Genomic DNA, 25,412 nt, shown 5'->3' on the forward strand with positions numbered 1-25,412 from the left:
ACTGCTGGATTTTTAACCTTCTGTATAGCACTGTAGGGCTTGCATCGAGAATCATTGGATGTAAGTGTTTGCTGGTGGTCGTGAAACGTCTGAAAGAATTTATAGCTTGCAGGAGATCAAAAAACGGCGATATACGTCCGCTTGTAAAATACTAAACCACAAACATTTTACCTTCCTCCGGAATGGTTTTAGCTATTTATTTTTGAAATAAAATGCCCAAAATCTTCCCGGGACGCTGAAATAGAAAATAATCGAAACAAACATTGTAGCACTACCAAAAAAATAATTGCTTTTCCGTCGGACTGAAGATGGGTTTTGACCATCCGGACACTTTATAAATTGCAGATCTATTGCGGTAGAAAAAAATGAACTATATGTGCACCTTTGTAAAGCATGTATTTATCGGACATTTTTCTTTTCTGTACGACTAAGCTTCTCCAGATAAAAACGAAATCAAAGACGATGAATAAATGTGCTGAAAACATAATAAGGCTTTACAGATGATAAACCTTTACCCGTCAGTGGGCGCAAAAGAGCAACACTAAACATCGGTTGTTGAGTGTTTGCTCTGGGTGCAATGAAGCGTGGCAAGTTTGAGTGAGCGTGGTGTTTTGCGCCATTTCGCAACGAAACGACCTTTGTATGATTTGCGTGAAGTTTCGTGAAGATTTGCTAGCTGTGCAGAAAATATTTGACTGTTTTACAGTAGCTGATGGTGGTTCTGCAACGTTAAGGCTTGCGTCGGAGTGAAATGAAAAGTTAAATAAAAGTTGCGCAATTTATTCAATTGCAGTTAGACTTGATCGAATCTATTTAAAATATTGGTGACGGCTACAAAGTTGTTTTCTTTAATGTATGGAAAAAGAAATTGAACATAATTCAGAAGTGAAAAAGGACTGCATGGGCCAATTTGTGAGACTAACTGATTGTAGTTGTATTAAAAAAGGAGACAATCCTATCAGCTAACTGAAGGCTCCATAAATCCTCTTGTAATTCAGATTATAATATCACCAGGAAAGTAAGAAATGAATGAATGAAACCTACTTTCAAACCAACATGTCTGTGTAAGCATGTTCAGGTTCAGTAGATAAATAATCAACAATGTAAATAATTTGTTATCATAACACTGGCTTTGTTGTTTCTGCTAATTAATTATTATTTCAAACTTTATTGATATGTTATTTTTTAAGGAACCTTGTAAAATGTTGGGTTCATTTTTTTGGCGTGTTCGTGACCAGATAACAGAGTAGCGAATAGTGTTTTGTCAAGCCAGACTAGTTATTTGTCTTTGGTTTAGTGGTGTGTCATTGTGGCTATTATTATTAATGAGTGTCTGAAACAGTTTTGACTTCAAACGTTATTATTGTTTGTGTCCTAATTTAACATTGTATTTTTTGCATATAAATCCTGTAACTTAAACTTTCAGATGAATTTGTAGCCAGTTATGTAGTGGTTTTAACTGTATAGAATTCTATGGGCCTATGATCAAAATGGATTATTAAGCTATTTTGGACTCAAAAACACTCTTATAGTAAAAATCAGAAGCCACAGCCATGCCTTTTGTTAAAAGAAGGATTCAGCCTCTTAAAGTTCGAAAGAATGAGAAGCCTAAAGAGCAACCATATGACTGTCATGATGATGTAAGTCATTAAAATACTTCTATACTATTTGATTTAAAGCTTATGCTGAATTCACCTGAAAAAAATTAGTTGTATGTTTTGTACATTGCAAGTAGAATATGTGCCCATTTACTGACTTGATTTATTAACCAATAACCAAGCCTTTGTTTGCAAAAGGTTGTAAACAATTCTTTGGTGAAAGTCCTCAAACAACTTTCCTCACTTACTCATCATGCTGAGGACATTTTTCGGGAAATACAAGAACAGTCTTCAGAGGTGTTTAGGTAAGCTTTTCATACATCTAAATTGCCTTCTTACTTTGTTTGTCAATGTCAACTAGTTTCATGCATTTTTTATTGTTTTAGTCGATGTTGTCGAGTTAGTGGCAGGATTCAAAGACTGCATGAAACAGTTCTACAACTAAATCCTAAAGAAGTCCAGATACGTAAGCTTAATTGTTTAAAAGTGTTTGTTTGTGTTTATTGTTGCGCGAGCGTTTTTCTATGAAATCATGTCTTTTTTGTGAGTATAAAGCAACATTTTATCATCAAACAAAAAGCACACAGAATTGCTGAACAGCTAAAAAAGACATCAAATACAAGGGAAATCTTACATGCTGGTTCTATTACATTTAACCACATTAAAAAGTATTTCTCTAACTTGTTGTAATCAATGCTCAAAATTACACAAAATCCACACTTTAAAATGTTTTCGACACAAGACAACACCAAGCATATTCTATACGCCACAGTCAAAATAAGGAAACATGTTTGATGTTTGCTTGTTATTGTGGCTTTGGTGGATGGGAGGAAATTAAAAGAAAGTTTGATAATCAGTGATGCAATAAGATAAATGCCCGAAAAACACATAAATTTCTCCTTTCAGCCCAGTTACCTTAAAAGGGGTGAACACCCAACACCTGCCACTGTAGCCATCTCTACATGTAACGATCGTGTTTGCCACGGGCGTTACGCTTTGTTGGTAAACAGCAATTAAGGCAAAGTTTTCGCAATCGCTTGCCACGTTTGTGCCAATGTTGTTTACCCGATCTTGTGATCTAAACCGCGCAGCCAAAATCGCATCAGTCGTGAGGTTGTGGGCACTTTGTAGCGGTTAAACCGCGTGATGAAGGATCTAAAGTTGCCTAAAATTAAATTGTTTTCTGCTCCATCAAAACAGAATCATTCAAAGATAATAGCGTATGTGATTGGATAATGTGGTAGCTGTAACGTTTGCATGGATTTACGCTTCGCAAATCACAAAGAGCTTCTGTGCGTTCAATGGATGACTAACCCGTTTCCGTTGTGTCAAGTTGTATGCACAAAACTTAGCAAATTCGAAGTATTTTGTGCTGCTTCCATAGTTATGCTTATGACTATCACAAGCTTTAATCAGTTTATGGGCGATTCAAGCCTATGACTTATCGCATGTCGTTTTGCCCAAACAACTCTGTCTTACGTACAATCCATTTTAGCATTTCCATCTATTCCAATCAATCTTGCAATCCATTATAATCGCACGACCGCCTAACAGTTGGCCTAATGGGAGAGGCGACGAACTTGTGACCTTTTGCGGCGAATAAGCATTGGATGCAGCACGGGGCCGACGAACAGCAGTTGCATCGCGGAAGTTCGATACCGCTCCTAATTGCAATTTAGGGTGCCCTTAGCGAACGCTTAATTTCCTGGTTGTGACTTCCCTCGCGGCTTCCAAAGTCTCTGTTCCTTATAGAGAATTGTACAAGCGTTGAATAGAAAGGTTTTAAATTGTAACTCTCGCGAATCCCATCAAATAATATCATCCATTGCTAAGTTAGGTCACGCATAACGTATTACTCTATCCACATGCACCATTTTTTTCTATTTTGGGGTCAAAATTTCGCAACTTGTTATATGCGAAATTGTACATCCGAACTAGATGCAATCACGCCGTGCTGGCCAAACACGTTTTTTATGTACATTATACAAATATGTTGTGTGTTACATACGTGACAAACATAATGTCAATCCATGAGTTTAAAATTGCCTTACTGACCGACGGTAAATGCAAAACAAAAAATGTCGACCACAGCCAGTGATACATACTTGATGCACTGGTTTGTGGAGGCCGTTACAGTTGAATTGTTGTCTTCGCGGGTGCCTCCGGAAATAGTTGGCAGCTCCACTACTTCCTATTGGTATGTTATAAACGGGTTTAGATTATTTATGAGATCCACGAGAACGCGTCACTGAACTTGTAAAACGGGGCGTCAAGGGCCAGTGGTTACGTGAGAGAGTGTGTGTTTAGGTGATTGTTTTTAATCATATCTCAGGTATGCCAAGTGTGAAAATCGTTATTTAGGAACAATTTTTTAATGATAAAATATTTTTATTTTGGTTTCAATTATTTTTGAAAAATTTCCCTATTTTTTCGCTTGTAATTTGCCGTTACTTGCTGTCGAGCTTCGCAAATTACAAACGCCTTTGCGATAATCCTCGCATGAAAGACGTATTGCGCAATTAACCATTGCGTCACGTTCCACCCGATACCCCTTCGATACGCCCATATATCCCAGACTTTTTTATATATATAATATAAATTCACACATTTTTTGTATATATGTAGTATACATGTTCAAAATACGCAGTAATGTTTCATGCAATGGCATGATTGGCAGGATCGCCCCTCTGCGCTGGTCCTTATTTGGCAATCACAGCTATCGTATCAAGAGCCTGTAAACCTAACATGTTCAAAATATGTGTTTTTACGCTATTGGGTCGTTTGTAAGTTGTCATTCGTTCCAGTATTAGTTGCAAAACCAATCACCGTGATGTTCTTTATGACCGTTTTTGGACACGTTCACAGACGGTTGTTTACAAACGAAACGAGAGCATTGTGGCCAAATCCCTCTCTAAACTTCTTCAATGGCGCTCTGAGGATCGGGTGTCTCTCTGAGCGTTTGTGACGACACAATAGTAATTCCTGTCATGTGCGCCGGCATCAATGGTGACGAATCGTCAGAATTAGATTAGTATCGAACTAACTGGATTTGAAAGCGTTCCACTCTCCGTCCTCATCTTCTTTCCGTTTCCTCTGCCGACTTGATCGGATTTCTATTACATCAAAACCACCATGTTGCCTCGTGAATGCGAAGGTTGATTCCATGTGGTAGTATGCCCAAGACCGACGGCTTATATCACGAGTTTGAGTTGACCACATATGACCTGCTTTAGGGCATGTTTATGCCAAACAATTCTTTGTGGTTTGTCTCAATTTTTTGTTTTTTCATAATGCCTTTTCCGAGGTAGCTTAATTGTGGGGACGTCGAATTTGTTGCAAACAAGATATTGTGAAACTGACTCTTTTACTTGTTCCTTGGGAATGAATAGTTGGAACTCATCAAACTGTTACTAAAACGAGCACAGAATTAAGGAACACACATCAAAGTTACTAAATGGTTTTTGAACATTTTTGAACGGTCTTCCATTACCCCCATAGGTGAAAAATGATCGTTTCAACAGCCTGGGGGTAGCCAGCAAAAAACGCGCATTGTGGAATGTGACGTCAGCAGACGTTGTTTGTCCCCCTTCACTTTCGTCGGATGAAAAATGGACCCTGGGCCGTTTGGTTGCTGGACTCGCTGACACGGTTTGATCTTATTTACGTCCGTCCGTCACGCTTGGATTAGTCGGGCGGAGAGTGCGGTTTAACAGGATTTGGAAGAGCTGTTTTAAGTCTGTGCGACTGTTTGCTTTGGCTGGTCTGTAGTTTTGTCGTCTACATATTGTGTCTGGCAATTTTTATAACTCTTTATGCTCTGGGGAGGAAATTTTTGCCTCGACTTGGGCATAATCGCTGCAGTATTCGCAAAAGGTAACTTTACTGCGCAAAACACTACACATGCTTTTGATAAAACACCTCTGCTTTATGGTTTTGCCGTATTTGGTGAAATTTGGGCTTTTTCGAAGCATAATTGCTCAGTGCTTTTCATGTAAACAGTTTTAAATTGGTTTCGCGTGCAAGGTTTAAACGAAAAAAGTGACCTTTTTATCGACCTCCACAGACCATTTTTTTCTGTTATGTTTGGGAAGTGTCGATCGTGCAATGTCCACACATTAGGTTTGCGTTTACGCTGTACAGTGGCTTTTATCCATCATCGATCAACCAGCAGTTCAGTTCGTCGCTCTTCACGGTCCTTCAGCGTCAATTCCATCTATTGACTCAACATAACAGCACTTGTCTATAACCTTGATGCGTTGTTCGACCCCAATTCACTATGTATATAGGATACTCGCATTGTTACTCATTGACAAAAGTCTAATTAGGTTTCTTTCAAATTTGTTACGTTGATCATTCATCATAGCTTCCTTATTTGTCGTTAAATGTGACGCCCACGTGTACGATTTTTAAATGCGTTCTACTCGTTGGTTGCCACCCAACAGAAAAACAAATAGGTTTGAGTTTGTCAAAATATAATCAAAACTGTCAGAAACTTGGTTCCCCAGGCAAACTTTATTAAATTCCTGGTTTAATATGTTATCAAACAGAATGCTTCCCATTTCTTCAGTAGGTTACTGTACCATGTTTTGCGTAACTCCATTCCATGTCTTTAAACATTTTGTGACTATTCGATAACGATTCCGATTTTAAAATCAAGTGATTTACGCAATTGCCCATTTTGTGTGCACCTTCGCATTTCATTGAAAATATCATTTAGATAAATAACTGTAGCGAGAAGTGAGTGTGTATCCATCTAAACGTGCTGTGTACTTTAATGTCTGGTTCGCTTTCTCTTCCATTTTGATCGAACGAGACAGATTCTGTCGCTTTGTCTTCGTCTGAACCCCTCGCCCCCAAATATTAGCTTCTAAAAGCACTGGAGCGTAAATTCTTCGCCTATGTTGCTGAGAGCCAACAAGAGGGTGTTTGAGTACCACAATAAGATGCCCAGCTCGTGGGGAGAATTTGTTAAGTGCTTTGTGGTATTGATTGGCCTCACCCGTGCTAGGGGTGGCCCTCCGATCGGCAATAATTGAAGATGCGTTGAAGGTTTACGAAAACGAAAAGCTGTTGTCTAGGTGGACAACTAGCACACTTTTTCGCCAATGTGCATATTTTAGTTGCGTTGTTGGTTTTGATTTCAAGCCCTTGACTATCCTGCCTTAGCTGTGTTCGCCTTGGACCTGGCAGGGGGCCATTAAACATGCGAAAGCATTGAAAACTTTTGCGTTTAAAAATCTAATTATTGTCGAAACGTGCAAAACTACCAAGCATCTTGGCAACGAAAATAACCTGGACTAAATGTGGATAATTGATTTCCGCCAGTGGGCGCACCAGGGTTGCGTGTCACGTGACTTAGTCGAGCCTCTAAATAATGCATTTGAAAATATGTGCGACCCCCTGTGAATAACAACCGACATTCAAAAGCTGTTTAGAGGTGAAAGCTAAAAGGTTTGGTGCAACGCCCTTAATTGGTAATCGATGAAGTAGAATTGGATTGCGGCTGGTTTGAGACTGCGTCCCAGTCAACACGGTTAAGTGTGAAAATAAAGATTCGAGGTTATTGGTGGGTTTTAGTGTACAGTGAACTTTGAAATTATCCTTCTCATAATTTTTTTTGCATACTTGTTACAATGATAGTGTTTCACAGAACGCAATACTTCCAGCATTGAAGTTACAGCAACCCGTTCAATTGTTCTGGGTAGCAACAGATTAGGGAGTGCTGATTGGATTTATTCAACTTCCCTCAAATTTAGTTTTGGTATAATACGTCTCATTGTACATTTTCCAAATCAGGATTTAATGTTGTGTTCCGTTTTTCTTTTGCCGAAGTTTCGAACTTGCCAAGTTGTTGATTGGATAAATGTTTAAGCTTTGTTTTGCGCTCTTTGGCGATGATTTCATTTTCGTTTTATTCCTATGTACTTATGTAAGGATATCATTATGCTTGGACCCTTCTCTTCGTTCTTAATGAGTGTCCCTGCTAGAAACTAGTTCCATCCATGCGATTTCCGAACCATTGAAAGTTTTTATAGATCAAAAGTTTTTGAAAAATATTGTAGCTAATTCTGGAAAGTATTAGTTGTTTTTTAACGGCAGTCACGCCACAATCAACCCTCGTGTGTGATTTTTGTCATTATGTCATGAAATCTTTATTTAAACTCGCGTTATACAATGCCATGGTTTCGTCACAGCCTTCACACGTGTTGGGGTTGGACTGGTGCATGTTAATATTTCATGGGCGTTTCGATGGAAAATCACAATTCACCTCCTCTGGCGAAACGCGTCGACATAAAACCTGGTTTCCAACCATATGAAAAGCCTCCTGCTTGTAACCATCATGCATTAATAATGTTGAATTGTCATTTCAGGGTTACACGCTTGTTAGAGCGGCGCCGTTGCTTGGCAACCTGTGTACCACGTGTCAAATGTAATCTTAATCTTAACACTGACGAACTTTGGTTTTACTATAATTTTACCTTGTCTTCATTATAAATTTTGTTTTCATGCTAACATTATTTATTATACAGTGTTTTAGCATTACGTGACATTGGTGGACAAGCGAATAAAATAAATAGAGTGGAAGTCCGGTTGAAACTTTTGAGTAAAAAAGGGACGTTGGTTTGAGGCTAACTTATTCCCAATTTGACTAAGACCTAAGCATGTGCTTCTTGGTCTTGTTGTGTCGTTACATGCACTACATCCAACCACAGCCGATGTAGCTCTGCGGTGAATAACAAACGTGTTCATCAGTGTACCAACAATAAACCTAAACATTACGTCAGAAGGACATCGTTGGCATTCCCTGTACGTTATCGTGCAAGTATTAGTTCAACCTGCAACCAGATGGTGTTTATCTGATATTACACGTGGATGTGTGTGCGTTTCACGTTAAGGGGTCTTGCTCTATTACGGCTGTGGATTAACCTGTAGAGGGAATTAGTAACTGCTGATAAATTTGAAGTACTTTCGTTATTAGTAATTGGAAATGGTCTTTTGGAGAAGTGTGTTTGTATTTTCTCACGGCTTGTAAAACCGAAACCGAAATGTTTTTTTAACAAAATGCTTTGAGGGTCCCTAAAATTGGTTTTCGATAATTTGCTTCTATTGTGGCAACTGGCATTTCCCTCCGATATATTTTTGCATAAACGCTGTACGAAATTCTATTTTTCACGAAAAACTGCCTCACTCATCAACGGTTATTATCTAAATATGATGACATGGTTATCGATAAAATCATAAAGATCACAACCAGTAGAATTAGGAGGTGATGCGACATCTTATTTAAACGTTTGGTGGTCGTGCACATTATTTGTGGTGGAGTGTCTACAACTATCTTGTTAGTTGTTATTAAGAAAACAGTTGTAGATGCACGAATTGTGAGACGTATAACGAGCAAATCATTGTCACGCATGTCGCCTACAGCAACGTCCCCTGTAATTTGCTCAAGACAAAGTTTCGACGTTGCTTGTTGGAAGTTAGACGGGTTCAGACTCTAAACCCCATGTCCTCGTGTTTTTTTCAGCCTTTTCATTTCTAGTATGGCGTGACGCAGCTTATAGCGACCGTGCACCCAAACCTGTTCAAAGTCTTTGACCGTGATAACCCGCTTTCATTCGAAGGTGTGTTGTTTGACGTGGAATTAAATCAGAGGTTCGTTCTTTTTCAGTGGCGAGGGACAATTTTAAACCTTGGCGTTGTGGGCATGGATAAACGTTTATTAGGCTTTATTGAATCGTTTAGTTCCGCACTCTTGTGATAAACAAGGGAAAAGGCTTCGTGCTTTTCTTTGTCCACTTTTAAATTAATAAAAACTGATCTTGCGCAATGTTTAGGTGGCATTACAACTAGCACACATGTTACTTTTAAAGCACTTGTCGTTTGCATGACAAATTGAGCATCGCAAGTCACGTGCCAAACGCGTTCAAGCATGAAAGGTCAAGCGATCTGTCCGCCGCCATGTCAAGTGTTTGAATCTGAAAAGTCCAAACGGAACTACGGCGTGTCTTAATCGCCTGTCCACTCTTTAACGGGTTTTTGACCCTCAGCAAAGGTTAATCACAGTTCAATTCCGGATTATGTTTGGACTTTAATTGTATCCTGCCACTTGAACAAGTGGAACTCGTTTGTGTTTTGTGTTTAAAGGGCTGCTACATGCCGAGATTACCGAACGATTTGTTGCAGTTATAATAGGAGCCACAAAATGCAATTAAATCAGATCCATTTAATGGTTAGCAACCACAGCACAATTGTTTGTATCTTCGTTTGAAACCTTTCGTCGAGATGTATATTTTGGTTGTAGGATAGGAAGGAGAATATGCCCCGAAAACGTTGTGTTTATTGGCATGTTTCATGGGAACGGGCAACAGACGCTGATGTGTGGCTGGGGTTGTTTATTGGCAAAACAAGTCGAGCGAATTGATGCGTGTTCAGTGAATCTCGCGTCAAGTCGTTTCTCGGAACGTTACTGTTAAGCTCATTGGACTTTGTTATTTTTATGACTGCTCGCTAAGGGCATAATCGATTAACAATACTGCCCGGGAATAGTTGTTCGTTATGTCCTTGGCAGTGAACCTCTAGTATGGAGTCGTCGGAACAACTTAAAATTTAAGGCAAAAATTTGTTTCTCCATGACTGTAGCAAAAAAAGCGCTTATATTTTGTTTACCTCCATATTATAGACCTTAATGTATAGATTGGCCAATTTATGGATTATCGTGGGTTTTATCGCCACAATTTACTACTTTCATAAACAATAAGGAGCAGATTTTCTTGCGTTGCGTTGTTTTGTAGCAAATGTGAACGCCTGGGTCGCTCACTGTATCCCAGTTCACAGACCGACTTGTTCAATCGATTGAGATTGTTCGTTGTAATGGGACACTTCATATTCTCGTAAGGTTCGCTTCACTACAAAACGTTCGCGAAAGTCCATTAATGTATCGAAATTCTATCGATTATCAGACCTACTGGTGGAATTGTAGACTTGTTTTGCCTGCTGTAAGTGTGAATCATATAAGGCTGGCTTGCTTGGCAGATAGCTTTGTAAAGCGAGTTGGTCGTTCACGTAACTTATCCGCGCCCTAAACGCGTGGACGTTATCAAATCATGGTGTTAAATTCCAACCGCTAATTGGCCTTGCGCGCTTTTTCGTTCCCGCTACTGACTCACAATTAGGCACTATTACGTCACCAAGAACGATTTTTTTGTGAATGGCGGTTTCCGTCGTCCAACCCTCGCTATTATGTGTTTTTCGTCTCCTTTACCGGTAGAATACCCGCGTTTCTTTATGCAGAATGCCCGCCTGTTGATTTAGGCGTGATTGAGAAGGTGTTTAAAGGGCCGTCGGTCGGCTCTAGGACGTTTAGACAACGTCGCGCCCCCAGCTTTCGAGATGGATTATGGAAGACGCGCGATTATAAAACGCATTACTCCCAATTGCTGGATTATGAAACAACAATAGTCGAATAGACGGCGGGGCGCCGCGATAATGTAAGCTACTGCACTAGTTCGGTGGCAATTTTGATGCTGTTCTGCTGTACAGTGACTTGTGACCTGGAAAAGGTTGGTGGCAGAAATACAGTAGTTTTGCTGAAGTTTTTATTTGTTTTTTATGGGTTCTAAATCAGGTAAGAACACTTTTGAGTGTAGATTACAACTGTAGTTTGTTTCACCACGAACAAATCGTCGGCAGGGTTTGCTTTAGTTATTTTCCTGTTGCCTTTAAATTTGACTTGATCGAAAACGTGAAACACGCGGTCGAAAATGTAGCTAGAATATTATGACCTGTCTTTGCAGAACGAAGATAACGGTTTACTACAAAACCGCACAGGCATGGACTTGTGTTAACGACATGTACAACGTCGTCTCTATGATTCGCAGTTGCAACTGAATGTGCCTGCCCTGTAATTTGACTTGCTACTATGACGACATTGGTGGATAGGGGCGCCTAATTAACCATTCTTTGAGTGGCCTCCACGTGGAAACCTCCTTTGTGTGCGACCGCCCTCTCAAAACCTTGTTTCGAGATCTATTTGGTTTACCCTGGTGGAGCGAAAGTGGTGGTGGCCGAAGACACGCGCGACTTCGAGACTTTTACAGCCACGGATGTGGTAGCGACAGTTGAGACGTGATTCAGGCAGTGAAAAAGTGAAAATTTGCTCTCGTTGTCGTGTTTAAATTGTCACCTGGGTGTGGTGATGGTTCGCTAGGTTCCATATAGGTATTTATTGATGCGGAAATTAACAAAGGGTTTGTGTTTAAACAACGCCTTTGCTTGTGTTCCGCTTTTAATAGGCAGGTGACTGGATGTCTATCTTCTATTTGAGAAAAATCAGATAGTGTCAAATTCCACCAGGTTTCTGCATGAGTCAAAGTATTAATTCACAAATGTGCTTTACCGAACAAAAAAAAAACGATAACCAGGTATTCTGCAACGAAGAAACGAAGTCAGCAAATGAGACATAGCCGTGAAGGATGATTTAGTTGCGTACTGGAACAAGAGTTCGACTGACCAGATGTTTAAATTTTACTACCAGACCACTAACAAACATGAAGTCACGTTTGTTTGTTAACTAGTCGCAGACGGTCGTATAGATGTTTATAGTCCGATAAGCAAATAGACATGAGGTATATGTTATTATGTGTGCCCATGTGCATTAAAGAAAGGAAGTCCAGCCTTGGGTTTCAAGAGGAAATGTCTGTACTTGTACTGGCGGTTGGTTTTCATTGTTTGGAGAATCGAAAAGCTTTGTTAGTAATTTATATCCACTGTGGTGCAAACTGTGTTGTTTCACAACTATGTTGTTCATCATTCCTATGTTTCATTTCCATGTCAGCATCTGTGTTGTGTGGAAAATTTGGATCTCCACAGCCGTTATGGTGTTGGGTGTTTTTCTTATGTTTTACAAAGATGCTCAACAAGGACTGAAAAACTGTCGTCACTGCTAATATTTAGTTTGTACCAACCCGTGCTGTAGCAAATATACAAGGCCTTCCAAAGTGCCTTCAAACCGGATCGTAGCCTGTAAGAAAAGCGTAACACTGCTAACACACCGCTTGTCAATTTCGTCACGCAAATTTCGCTTCATCCGGTTGTTTGTCGGTCAACGGGAAAGAGTTAAATATTGACTCGAATGTGCGTCGTATGACAAACAGGCAACCCCCCCTTTCTTGCTCTCCCGGCCTCTGAAAAACAAACGAAAGTGGCGACGACTTCACTTACCCCCTCGATTCGTGGAGGAATCGACAAAACGTTGCAGAAGTATTTCAGGTCAATCCAGTGACAGTGTTCAGTATAGCAGGTGCATAATGTATGTTTGCTATTTTGGATTGTTGTGTTTATGGTAAGCGAGTTAGAAAAGTTTACATTAGGTTTAACGCAGGTTTTTAGTAAGTTACAAATTTCATGTTGTAAACTAGTTAAAATGTCTTGTAGCGTATTGATACGCTTTGACTTTGACACGTATGTTATTAGAGCGTTGTGGTAACAACAACTTAATAGGAGGTATAGCCAGAGTATACATATTTCTTCATTAATCCACTTAGCTGGTAAATAACCGAAATTAATGAAATCAAAATTGAAGTTTTTGTGATAAACCAGAAGATGGGTGTTGAACAATAATGACTTGTCACTGTTACCCTGTGTGTGCTTACTACCTGTACCACACGACACACCCATGTTGGCTCAAGGTCATGCGCAGGCAGACGATGAACGAGCTCTGTGTTTGCGCAAAGCATCACTGAACAATGGCCTCACTCAAAACGCCCGTGTGCACCTATATAGCCTCGTTTACACGGTTACGACATTTGTATCTCCGATACCGTTACAGTACAATTCTCCCCGACTATTATGACGAAACAAAAAGAAAGCACCGTTTACATATTGGCTGTAGATTTAACAAACGATTAAAATAGAATGGAGATTTGGAATCGTGTCCATAGCCAGAATATCTGGGTCGCCCTTTTCTTAAACGCCCTGTTTGCAGCAATAGAAGCGCCCCCAGACAAAAGGAATTTATCAGCGTCATATTGGCTGGATTATTTTCTGATTATCGTTCGTTAATTGGGTCGCCAGGTAGTGGCTGGGCACGTTCGTACACACGGTGAAGTGCTGGTATCAGGTAAAAATGATAGAAGGCCGCTCGGTCGTGGTGCCTGGCACGTGTGATGTTGACCTAACAAAGCTAGCCTGATAAGAGCTGGTGTAGTGACCGTAACTCATCTCTGCTACCAGCAGGCGAACATCAAATATCGTAACTCGGACTACATTACGAGATACCGTGTGAAACACAAACGTTGCAACGGGATTTCGCGAAGAATGAATTGTCAACAATGGCTTCTTTTCTGGTGCCCGAAATGTGCTGACTAAATTGTTGCACAAGCCGTAAATGCTGAAGTTGAAAATGTCATGATTTTATGGAAATTTACGTGGTGGCGTAATTTCCATTGTGACTTGTGCATATTTTGGTGAAAGTATTTGGAAGATCCAGGTTTAATGCCCCCTTACAATAAAACCCAAATTGAAAGTTTTTACATTTGCTAAATGCTTTTTTATTCACTTTTGGTTTTAAAGCCGATCTGCATACTCTGTTTTTCGTGGTTTGTTGGAGTAAATACCACGGGAGGTTTTAACAGAAACAATTGTGAACGTTTCGAGGGCGAAGAAAAGCGATTGCGCAAGGTTTTAGAGATGTTGCATTGCAAGAAACTTCAGCTTGTTTGATAAATATTTACTAGCAACGCCACACCGCACTCCCACACTCCTGCATGCAATATTCATCTTGTTGACCAAACCCCAGGCGTTATTACGCAATCCTACAATCATTTACCAGTTGTAGTAAGTCATTAGGAGAGTGAGAACAGGAGTGAGGCAGTTGGAAAAACCAAACACTAGGTATTGAGAAACATGATCACAGCACAAGTGGACTGGCTGCTTGCTCAGTTTGGCAAAGTCAAGTATTCTGTCGTGTGTTCATTATCGCTGTGAATAAGCCAGGCGCGGCGGCGTCAGCAGATTAAGTGCTTTCCAACGGCTGGAACTGAACAGTCCGCGGGTTTGGCGACCAATAAGTGTTTTCAAATGTGTTTTGTTGTGTCAGGTAACACAAAGAGAAGTTTAGTTAAGGACAGGAAATGTTTTTCGTGATTTCTTGTTCAGTGAAAGGTGTATTTGCCGAGACGAGACATTTAACCGACCTCTAAGGTTTTTTAAAGCGTTTAGATCTGCTATTCTTGCTCAGAAGTGTATGTTTATAATAGAGAACTTTATAAATTCCGCCACAATAACATTCCCAGAATAATATTGTGATAACCCAAACAAACTATAGAATTCTAATCCTGACTCTCCGACAAAAGCTTTTTGTGTCGACAAATTATAAAATCAATGGAAATCTGTCAGCGTCCGTGGTTAATAAACAGCAGCAGGTGTAAAATAAACACAGCTACATTTTGGTAATTTGACACACCAAATTCCCATAATTGCTCATACCGGCTTTTGCCAGATGACTGCTGTGGGCGGCAATCGGGCTATTTTTGCTCGCACTTGCATTCTGTCGATAAACAAGCCCAGAACGAAACGCACCCAGTTGCCCGATTCCAGCTTTCCCACGTCATGACGTCGTGCGCTGGCTGTGAAAATCGCTTTTGTGTTACAAGCCCCAGCACTCTGGAGACCCGCCGACTTCGTGTTCCGATCGAAGCCGCCGACAGTGAATGGCGAGAAATCGTCTTTTGTGTGGTTGTGTAAACAGGGTGTGCAAAGCGATTTCGTAATTTTGGCGCGTGTTTTTCCACCGTTTACGCCGTGGATGTGTTGGCTCGGTGTCTGGATTGTTGGAACTTCATGAAAGCCGTTTTATGGGTGACACGAGTTCGAGAAACAAACAGAAAGCAATCCTGCGTAGATTCCGAAGTCGTTTTTTTAAGAGGGTTTTTCTTGATATATATATTTAACCTATGTTTGTTAGCTGTAGGCACCATTTGCAAGATCTTTGTTGGTCATAAAGCTATCAGGGGATTTTGATAACACAAACTTTCACAAACGATGTGAATTCGACGCGCAAATTGTAACGTCTTCAACAATCCCAGCAGTTTGGTTATACCCATAAAGTCGGTAATAAGCGTAGATCGACTGAAATAAGCGTAACTGTCACGTTTTCAATATATTTTTGCTTTAATTCAACATATGTCTCGACGTAAGAAACCCATTGTCATCATCCGGAAACCTTCTAATATCATAATTTTATATATGTCTTGTTGTATACAATTTAAGGTCGTTGTCAGACACCCGCCTGAAAATTACTGCCTTGTCAATGTCAGGCGCACAAAGCTACCTCCCCAGTGAGCCAGCAATCAAGATCGGCGCACCACAATTTGTGTCACCGACACTACTCGGCGATATGTAGAGCAGATGCAGAAATTCAGTTCTCACGTTGGCAAGGTTTCCTGCCTTGGGAAGAAGGCACCTGTTCACCGCGTTCATTTACTCTTACGCGCAAGAAATTGGCCTTCCACTTTCGTACGCACGCCGCCAATTAACTGGCGACTGTTTACGGCTTTCAGTTCGAGAAAACAAACACCAGGCCGATTGTTAGCTGGCCTGAGAATAGCGAGCGAGTTTGCAAATGGGAGGAAAATTGTTACACACTCGATTCGACCCGAATGTTTGCAGTGCGCAGTTACATTGTGTTTGTAATCATAGTGCGAGGGAAGAAGAATTCATATTTGGGGCAGCGAGAGATTTTCGAATTAGCCTATTTCGTGCAAATTGGTTGGTTTTTAGTTGCAAATGGACAGAGCAGCGAAATGTCACAGACCGAAATAAGTTTTTTAAACTGTCGTGTGTTTGTGCTGAGAGTTAATAATTTCCACTTGGAAAGTCTGCTATGGGTTTTACACAATGAAAGTGCTTAAACATAAATTAGGTGCAGTTGGTAGCACAAATTTCAGCAGTCAAGCCATGACTAACAACGAATAGAGTTTTTAAATATAACAGTGACTGTTATAACAGGAAAGTGTTACTCCCACGCTATCACTATATAGACCAGAGGGATGTTAGTTGACAAAAAAAAATATATAGGCTACGAAATAAACTATGGGCCCACGTTTAAACCCATACACCTGCGGCAAAACCACATCAGGTAAAAGTAGAAAGTTACTGCTTGGTTAAGTGAAAGTCTTTGAAACTATTATTGCACCGAAACTTGGGAAGATATAGACGACCTAGACATAACATTGTGACAATACACAACAAAAGTGGAATAGTTGTTACTCCAGGGGTGCATATAGTTACACAAATATTTTTCCATACCCCAAAAATATACACAAACATAGGTTTATGTAGTGAGGCAAGGATTTGATTTGCTTGTTAGGTAATAGTATTAGGTTGCATCATGATATAAACTCATTAATCATTTGAAAATACCTTTTTTCCAAGGGCAGAATAAGCCTTAACCGATCCTCAAAGCAAGGCAGAATTTGAGTGATTGATTTTAGCGTAGCCTTCCACAAACACAGCATGTGGCATGAATTTATCTTAATCGTGCTTTAAATCCCTCAAGGAGATCAAAGGGTTTCGTATCTCTTCAGCCCGTTCGCCACTTTTTGGTCACTTCTACCTTATTGTGTTTATGCTTAATTTCATTGTAGCTTCAGTGCTCGGTCCCTGGAGAGTCCTTGATTGATTTTTGAGGAACTCAGATTTGATTGAAGTCTGTATTGTCGATTGACCGGTTGGTTGGTTGGACTTATTATTTTCAATTTGTTTTATACTCAACAAGAGTTCATTAAACAGTAATCCTAAGACATGACCTGATCAATTAGTTCATGGAGGTTGCTTCAAAACCATGTTTTGTGAAAGGATCCAGTTCGTTACTATTTTTAACAGTTTAGTCTAGTGTCGCTCGTTCAAAATTGCGTTCAAATTGCATCCAAACAAATCGAATCGATGTTAGTGCAGTTTACGGTATTGACCAAACAGTTGTGGCAGAGTTCACTATAACATATAAGCTTTCATTTATACTTGAATTGGCGCCAGGTGCATACAAACGGTGGACAGCTACAGTGGCAAAAAGTAAAATACTTTTGGTTTTTCAAGTGCTATTGTATAAGTTATGTCTGTTGACTCTGTCTGAAATTGAGGCCTGAGCCTTTTAAGAGTGAAATTGAACGCACAGTAAAATGGGAAACACCTCTGCAAAGCAGGACAGTAACCGGTTCAACCGGAGCTCATCGAAAAGATGGAGCAAGAGTTCGAGACCTAGGGATTATCACAAAGGTAAGGACGCAGTTTGGACCAAGTCAGATATATTGGCTGTTCATCTGTACATTGACCGCAGTTAAACGCAAAATTGTGCATTACTGGTTACCAGAGTGCTGTTCATTGAAGTATTGGTAAAATTTAGCACTGGTAAACGTAACGATTGGCTGTTGGGCGTGAAATAGGTTTTGTATGATTCATTTTTGCCCGTTTGCTCGAAACTCTACCAATAAAACTATTGATCTTCTGTCGGTGTCACATGGCAAACAATTACATCATATTTTCGACAGACGCCCACTCATAATTCGTCGCGTGTACTCAGGCTGGCGTTTAACGTCAAATGAAATTAAATATTGTCAATGCACTGACAGCTTCTCTCACAGACATGTTGCAACTTGTCACAAGATCACGTTTTTGTATGATTTCTATGAAAGTACGATTTATATTTAATAAAACCGTATTTGAATAAAATGTGCACACAAAGCACAATAACTTCACAGGTTCAGTCTGGTATTACACAACTGTTTTATGGCTAATGTGTGCATTATTAGGGAAGGTACAGTGATCACCAGATCAGCATGTGCAGTCTATGGTTTAGATCCTCATTTTCCACACTACAAGTCACTTATGGATAGAATGTTAACACCCATTTGCTGTAATCCCTGTGCTATCCTTTATCGACCGCTGTGGTTGTTTCAATATCGACGGCAGTTCACTCTTATTGACTTTCCCACTTCAGAAAGTGATTAAGCTGACGTAGCAATCCTGTTTAATTACTTCACATTTCGCAACAAATGTTTGCTCAATGGTTAAACTCGGTCGTACGGGGGTTAGAATCGGTTTCCGCCAACGCCAAGAGTTTGCGAGTTCAGTATACTCAACATAAGCCCATGTTACAGTATAAAGGTCAACGAAACATCCTTAAAAAACTGTGTATTGACTATTCTTTCAACACTTTTGCCCAGTTCTACTTTATGACTGAACACAAAACAGCTTCTCAAAATCAAAACATCATCAAATGTTTCCATAACAAAGTGAATAACACCAACTCTCCAATCAAAGTGCACTGAACAAAACAACTCCACACACGTAGTATGACATCACTATGATGCATGGTGACGTTATAATGCTCACGCAAAAACCTTTGGGTGAAATGGTATTCACTCAAACACATTTACATAAGAAATAACGCGTTAAATGCCGCACGCGCAACAAGATCATAAACGATCGCTCGGGAGGTTTTAAACGTTGTGTATTTCATGCAGCTGTGTCGAATTTGGAGGAAGAACAGAAAATACCAGTCTATCTTCACTTCCATTCGAGCGACTCAGTCGAAGAAGATTTATTTATGACAGATACGAGAACACCATGTCTCATACACTTACATAAGATGGCTGGCAATGTAAGTATTCACGTAGTATTCGCTTGGTTATGATTTATTTGGCTTATACCTCTTTTGGAAATGAAAGTGACGTTGTTTTGTGCGTTGTTTCGCATCAAATTGAATAGATTTAAAAAATGTCGCCACAGCTTGTGTAGTAATTTAATAATTTACCCGATGTATTTCTCCATACATATGAAAGTGATGTAACTGACATCTTTAATTTATTGTAGCTGCGGACTGCAAAGGTAAAGCTGCCGCTAAATGCTGCTGCTTAGAGCTGTTCCACGTATTAAACTCAGTTTTGATATGTGCACTAAAGCAATTTGTATTTTGCCCATGTTGTTTCACATATGTGTGTAAAATGTTGCAGTAAAACACAAGAAACAGCATTACAAGTGAAACGGTATGGCTGATTTGTCATCCTGACAAAAACCATTTTTGTTTTCTTCAAAAAAGTCTTGCCAAAATCAACTAACACACGTCATTGCTCGTTACGTCACGACACTGACACGTCATCCACATTGCGCACGGCGTTTAAACGAACATCCGCCATTGTTGTTTTTGGAATGTTTTTTTCTTTTAGTTTGGAATTTACTTTACTGTGAATAATTGTTTTTTGTTTAAATGTTTTTTTGTTTAAAATTATCAAATATTTGTTTCATTAGGACTGGAACGGAATGTTAAAAGGGTCGCAAGCATTCGCCAAACCCTCCCGACCAAAGTCGTTTGATCCAAATCTACTGATGCAAGACCAACGTTCGCCCGGACGTTACAACTGCTCCAAATCAACGGTAAGTACAATTACGTATAAAATGCAGTAACTTTTTTAAATTTTTCTAAACTCGATGGTTTCCCGCTGACAATAATATAAGTTCCTTTACTTGCGCTGAGATGTCATCATTCGAATGGAAAGGTCGCTGGAAACTTTCGGATAAGGTTGCGTAGGCAGTCTCTAATTAACGTAGATTAGAATGACGTCGCAAGTTACAACAATGGAGCGTATTTGTGTTGACACCGCAAATAATGACAAACACAATCATTCTAGTCATTTTTCTGACATTCTTAAAATGTTTGCCAGAACCATGGCTTATATAAGGTGATATATTGCCAAAAAAAAATGTAACTTTTTTTAAAAACATTACACGTTAAGAAAAGTAGTACTGCCATATGTAATGTGTAATGTATTGAATATTGCACAACAAGAACCAACAGTCGCTGCAGCTAGTAAACTTTACCAGTGAAATGTAACAGACTTCTTCATTGCGAAGACAGCAGCGCACTCGGGCCACGCCCAAGCTTCTTAGATGCCCTGTTAAGTGTGCTAGAAGAGCCCATTTAAACGAGCCAAGTCCTCTAAACACAATCCTCTAAGTTAAGTCTAGCACCACCCATCAAGCAGTGACTTTTAGCAGAAACGCACTGTTGTGAAACTGTAGGCACTCTTTAAATGACCAAATACGATGACTTGGCAACACTTGTTCAGACGAAAACAAGCTCTTGTGATCTTTTGGCTAATGACACTTTTATTACGTCACAATCGGTGTTCTTGCATCACAAAGCTTTAGGAATGTATTATGTGAATTTGTTATGTTCCTGATCTTAAACGTAGTGCTGCTTGTGCAAGATAATAGTACACGTTTACTATTACATAATGATTATGGTAATGATGAAAAGTTAGATTAAAAGGTCAACGTGATATGTAACAGCTGTGTTAAGATGTTTATTGAAGTTTCATGTTGGATGTCCGTATGAATAAAGCCCAGACGCACGATCCAGTCCAAAATTGTCTGCTTTTTGAGTCACATGGCTATTTTCCTCTGTACGCTTGTTTATTGGACTTTCTTACAATATTAACGTGTTATTTTCGTTCCTCACAGACAAACATTATAGCTTCCCCGGAGTTGAATGATCTTTACAACCCGAAATCTATACTGCCAACCCCTAAGCAGAAAGTAGTTGAAGAAAGCTCCCAACATTTTGGAGAGGTTGTGCATATAGGTAAGCTCTATTTTGTGATAAAACCAACTTCTGGCGCTTACATTAGTACATTATTAGTGTGCGTCGTTGGAAATTGTCCGTTGTTTTCTATTTTTTTTGACTAGATGTCGAAAACACCGGCATTAGGCACAGTGGTGAAAGTAAAAACATCTTACCGATTCGATTAAAGTTTTATTCTATGTGAAATTTCTCAAACTAGTGTAAATTCTAAAAAAAAAGATTTTTCGGGTGGCGATTTCACCGAAATATTTAAAGGTGCGAAATCCGTGCTTTGTTTCTCGTCAAAAAAGAACAGCTTGACATCCAAGTCGAACTCAGTGACATTGCGAAACTATTTAAACTCAGATCAATGTTAATCCTATTACGAGGCCAAAACCAGGGCCATATAAGCGCATTGCACGCTGTTGTCCCCAGGGCACAGATATCTGCCCAACGTACTACGGGACGTGTGAAATAGTAAACACACAAGGCTGTAAGGGCGTACGCTAAAGTACTCAAAAACCGTTTGCATTCGTGCGCCACTGGAGTTATATGGCACGACTATATCACGGAAATTTGAGACGTTCCGGCCTCTTAGACATTCCAGAAATGCCTTCACTGATAGGTTTATAATTACGGGCGACTGACCAAAAACCACTTGCTCGCTTTGCCGTAACTAGGTAGACTGATTACGTAATAGTGAGGGTCGATTGCGTAGGAATGCTAAGGGGCGGTTGTTAACTCTTGCTCTGACGATTTACTGGAATTTGGAGTAGTTATGAGGTTTGTGACTGACCAATCACTCATCTACTTGGAGGTTTGATGTGTAATATTGTCTGAAATGTGATTACGTTGAATTGCTTCGAGTCTCTTGGTTTTCTGTTCCTGAGGCGAATCATTTAATATACTTTGATCATGCGGTTGTTTCATTTTAACCTACATTTTCTGCGGTTTGTTGGCCTGAGTTCAGTGAACCGTGATAACAAAATAACTTGATCTTTGTTGCTCGGCAGATACGTCCGGATGTCAGTTTGATCGCAAAGTGAACCTCCGTCGCTCCCAGAGATCCTCCGTCGGGTTGGTGAGGAGGAAGAGTCAACAGAAGTTCCGGGATCGCCACAAGACGGTCACTGGACTTCCGGGATGCATTTCCCACGAGCTAGGAGGTATTGAAAAAAGTCCAATCGGGTGCTTTCCCCGTGGTGATACTACTGCTTGTCAGTCGATTGCGATTTACCGCCACCTAGTGCATGACTGTAGGTGGCGCAGATAATTTTTGTGGGGTATTTTATGTTTGTAGTATTTTGTGTTGTTGTAAGTTGCGAAGCATGAACAAGCTTTTGCGCTTTTAGTGTCAAATGAAAGTTAGCAAATGAACATTATTATCAAACACAATTCAGCTAAATGCTCCTGAAGTAATTTAAATTTTCAAGTTGTAATTTCTGTTGTGTATTTTTCCTTGTATGACAAACCGAAACTTTCTACATTTCAACGCAATAGTAAAAGCCGATGGATGAGTAAACCATGGCTGAGAATGTTGATAATTGTCTGCCTGACATTCATATTTACCGTGAATCATGAAACTATGAAACGCTCGTGAAACACCGGGTAATCACGGCGTGATTTTTCATCGTGAATCTCTGTGGTCAGGTGTGATTCCGCAAAGACCAAGCAGTCTTCATTCTGACGTCAATTCCGTTTCCTCCTTTATCGGTGACAGTTCAATAACGAGTGGTATGTTCGTGCATTGTAAAAAAAACTTTTGATTACTGGAAGAAAATACTTTTGCAAATCCCAAACACACCCGAACTGTATCAAGGAATTTTAACCTTGCTTTATATGAGTGGTTGAAACCTTAAACCGAAAACGGAGCAACCAAAATCTTTAAGTCAGTTCGGGCTGTGGATGTTTCCTGTAAACAAATAATACACGATATATTTAACTTGTTCATCTTGTGTGGTGATTGATCAACATTTCATACCGAAAAGTTATTGTCGCATGTATTGTGGGTGTAACCGCCTTGCTTGTTGGTGAAAAAAATCGTAAGCACGCTTTGCATTTTTCAGCTCGCTCTGCTCAGTGCGGTTACTGCTTTGCTTAGAAACACTGAATCGGCACATTAGCAATTGCTGAGTTGGTTTGATTTTGAAACCTCTAGTCCTTAATTAAGATGTGACCCCATTGTAAAACTTTAAGTCAACGTCAACATGTATTAAACGTGGTAAAGGACTGTAAAATCAGTTAAATGTATTTTAAACAAAACAATACAGCTCCTCACAACACTACAAAGGACGATAGTACCCCAACACTTAAATTCTGCATCTTTGGTCTTAAGTTTATGCAATATAATGACAATATTGCTGCCTTCACAGGCGCTTCCACCCCACGCGAAGTTCAGAATGCCGAGATTCAAACTGATGATGTGAAAATCGTCTCGGCCTCGCCAGTAAAAAGGCGACTCAAGGGAAAGCATTCGGTGAGTGTTTAATGCGTTCAGGACAAAAATTACGCTTGCTTGCTTGGACACATATCGCCTTTATCTCAGCAAAGCAATCGTGTCCATACAAGTGGGTACAACTTCGTTTGTAAGAAGGAAATACCGGTTATCAGTTACATATTAACTAATAATTGCGAGCACGACAAGGCGTCCATTCATGATGTGTTTGCGTAACTGTCAATCAATATTGTGCACACTTTCCGTGCTGTACAAATGCTGTTGACCTGTATTAGTTGTCTTATATAGCGTATACCGTTAACGTCGTTGTTTGGGGTTTTGAGTAACATTCTGTGTTCAAATGTGTAAATATTACCATTATCTTGAAATTTTTTTTTGTGAGTGAGGCTTGTATACAGGTTGATAAATGATAGTTCGGATCACGTTTTTTTTGGCATAAAACCCGAATCCCAAACAAGGAAATGCAAACAGCAGCTCCACGATTTTCCAAAAATGAAATTTGTAATCGAAGCAAGCATGCGCTTTCTCAAAATTCAAGGCCATAAATCACCTGAATTTTTCAAATTTATGCAGAAGTCTGAGATCCCACGAAGAGGGGCCCACGTATCCTTACCAAATATTGATGATTTGGACAATTATCAAGTCAGCGACGACTTACTGAACACGAGCGAGGTATTAATTATTTAAATTTTTTTTAAAAAGGTCTGTAACTTTAGTAGCTGCTGGTAAACTGTTTTGGACAGACTAACTTATAAAAAACTTATTTGCACGAGCTCTCGCGAGCTTAAATCTCGCTTCATCAGGTGCTGCAAATGGCGTGACAAAGTAAAATGCGCCATCGGCGCTAAAACACTTTTAAATGTTTGAAACGTTTGGTCAAAATCGAACGTCAAAGACACCTAGATAAAATCATGTATTGTGATGTTTTCATTCATTTGGTGTAATTGGATTGCTTTATTTATAGTCGGACGATAAGCCAATCACCGTGCGGGGATTCAATCACGTGACGGAGCAGACAACGAAACCGAGAAAGGGTGGAGATTTCATGCGAGATAAAAATATGATGGTAAGATGAAAGTCATATGATGGTAAGATGAAAGTCATATGATGGTAAGATGAAAGTCATATGATGGTAAGATGAAAGTAATCTGGAAATATATTTACTTCAATCCGAGCACTCAACAAAGAGCAATAATGAGCTTCAATGTATTTAATCTCATTTATGATTTGTATGGATTCACACAAACACAGATCCGTCAGTTAAGGTCAACCTTCACTGGCTGATTCCTGTAGTCATCTCATAACATTTTCTCTTTCATTCAACTTGGTTTGAAACGTAACTGAGACGTTTTGTTTCCTCCAAGGGTGAAGATCGGATCTCGTCGGGATTCTGGAGCGGAACAGAGAGTGCTCGTCATTCCACTACATCCGAAATCCTCCTGCAGCATCAGAACGTCACTAACGCTCTCCACCAGGTAATTGTTGACGATTGTGTTGTGTTTGACAATTACAATAGTCAGGTTTATCAGTTAATCACGAACCTAAACATTTTGTTGCTGACGCTACCATGTTTTAATATTCAAGAAATTCAAAGCTCTTCTGGCAAAATAATTTAACTCGTCGTGTTTACGTTTACGTGCTTGTCCTGATGAAGGTCGGTTGGATAACGACTGAAACGTCGACCAAGAGATTTGAATTTATTAAATCATAAGCCTATACATTTATTCAATTTCCCCCTATACCG

At 39.7% G+C, this 25,412-nt stretch overlaps 1 protein-coding gene across 4 annotated transcripts in view; it reads left to right on the forward strand.

Moving 5' to 3' along the window:
* The first annotated feature begins 1,430 nt into the window (after window positions 1–1,430).
* The window catches only part of LOC145895293 (uncharacterized), a 29,488-nt gene continuing 5,506 nt past the window's right edge, over window positions 1,431–25,412 (forward strand). Inside the window, exons 1-12 of one of the 4 annotated variants that reach the window (XM_082984077.1) lie at window positions 1,431–1,640; window positions 1,797–1,903; window positions 1,985–2,064; window positions 19,118–19,254; window positions 19,902–20,027; window positions 21,114–21,234; window positions 22,227–22,379; window positions 22,864–22,947; window positions 23,586–23,689; window positions 24,242–24,340; window positions 24,633–24,734; window positions 25,033–25,143. In XM_082984077.1, the coding sequence (XP_082840203.1) occupies window positions 1,554–1,640; window positions 1,797–1,903; window positions 1,985–2,064; window positions 19,118–19,254; window positions 19,902–20,027; window positions 21,114–21,234; window positions 22,227–22,379; window positions 22,864–22,947; window positions 23,586–23,689; window positions 24,242–24,340; window positions 24,633–24,734; window positions 25,033–25,143 (1,311 nt within the window). In that variant the 5' untranslated portion in view covers window positions 1,431–1,553. Of the gene's footprint in view, window positions 1,641–1,796; window positions 1,904–1,984; window positions 2,065–11,099; window positions 11,159–17,658; window positions 17,871–19,117; window positions 19,255–19,901; window positions 20,028–21,113; window positions 21,235–22,226; window positions 22,380–22,863; window positions 22,948–23,585; window positions 23,690–24,241; window positions 24,341–24,632; window positions 24,735–25,032; window positions 25,144–25,412 lie in introns of those variants that run through there. The other 3 variants (XM_082984078.1, XM_082984080.1, XM_082984079.1) reach the window with 3 other exon arrangements.

The sequence above is a fragment of the Ascidia mentula genome, chromosome 3 (genome assembly GCF_947561715.1).
Source record: "Ascidia mentula chromosome 3, kaAscMent1.1, whole genome shotgun sequence".
In the NCBI taxonomy this organism is placed as follows: Eukaryota; Metazoa; Chordata; class Ascidiacea; order Phlebobranchia; family Ascidiidae; genus Ascidia; species Ascidia mentula.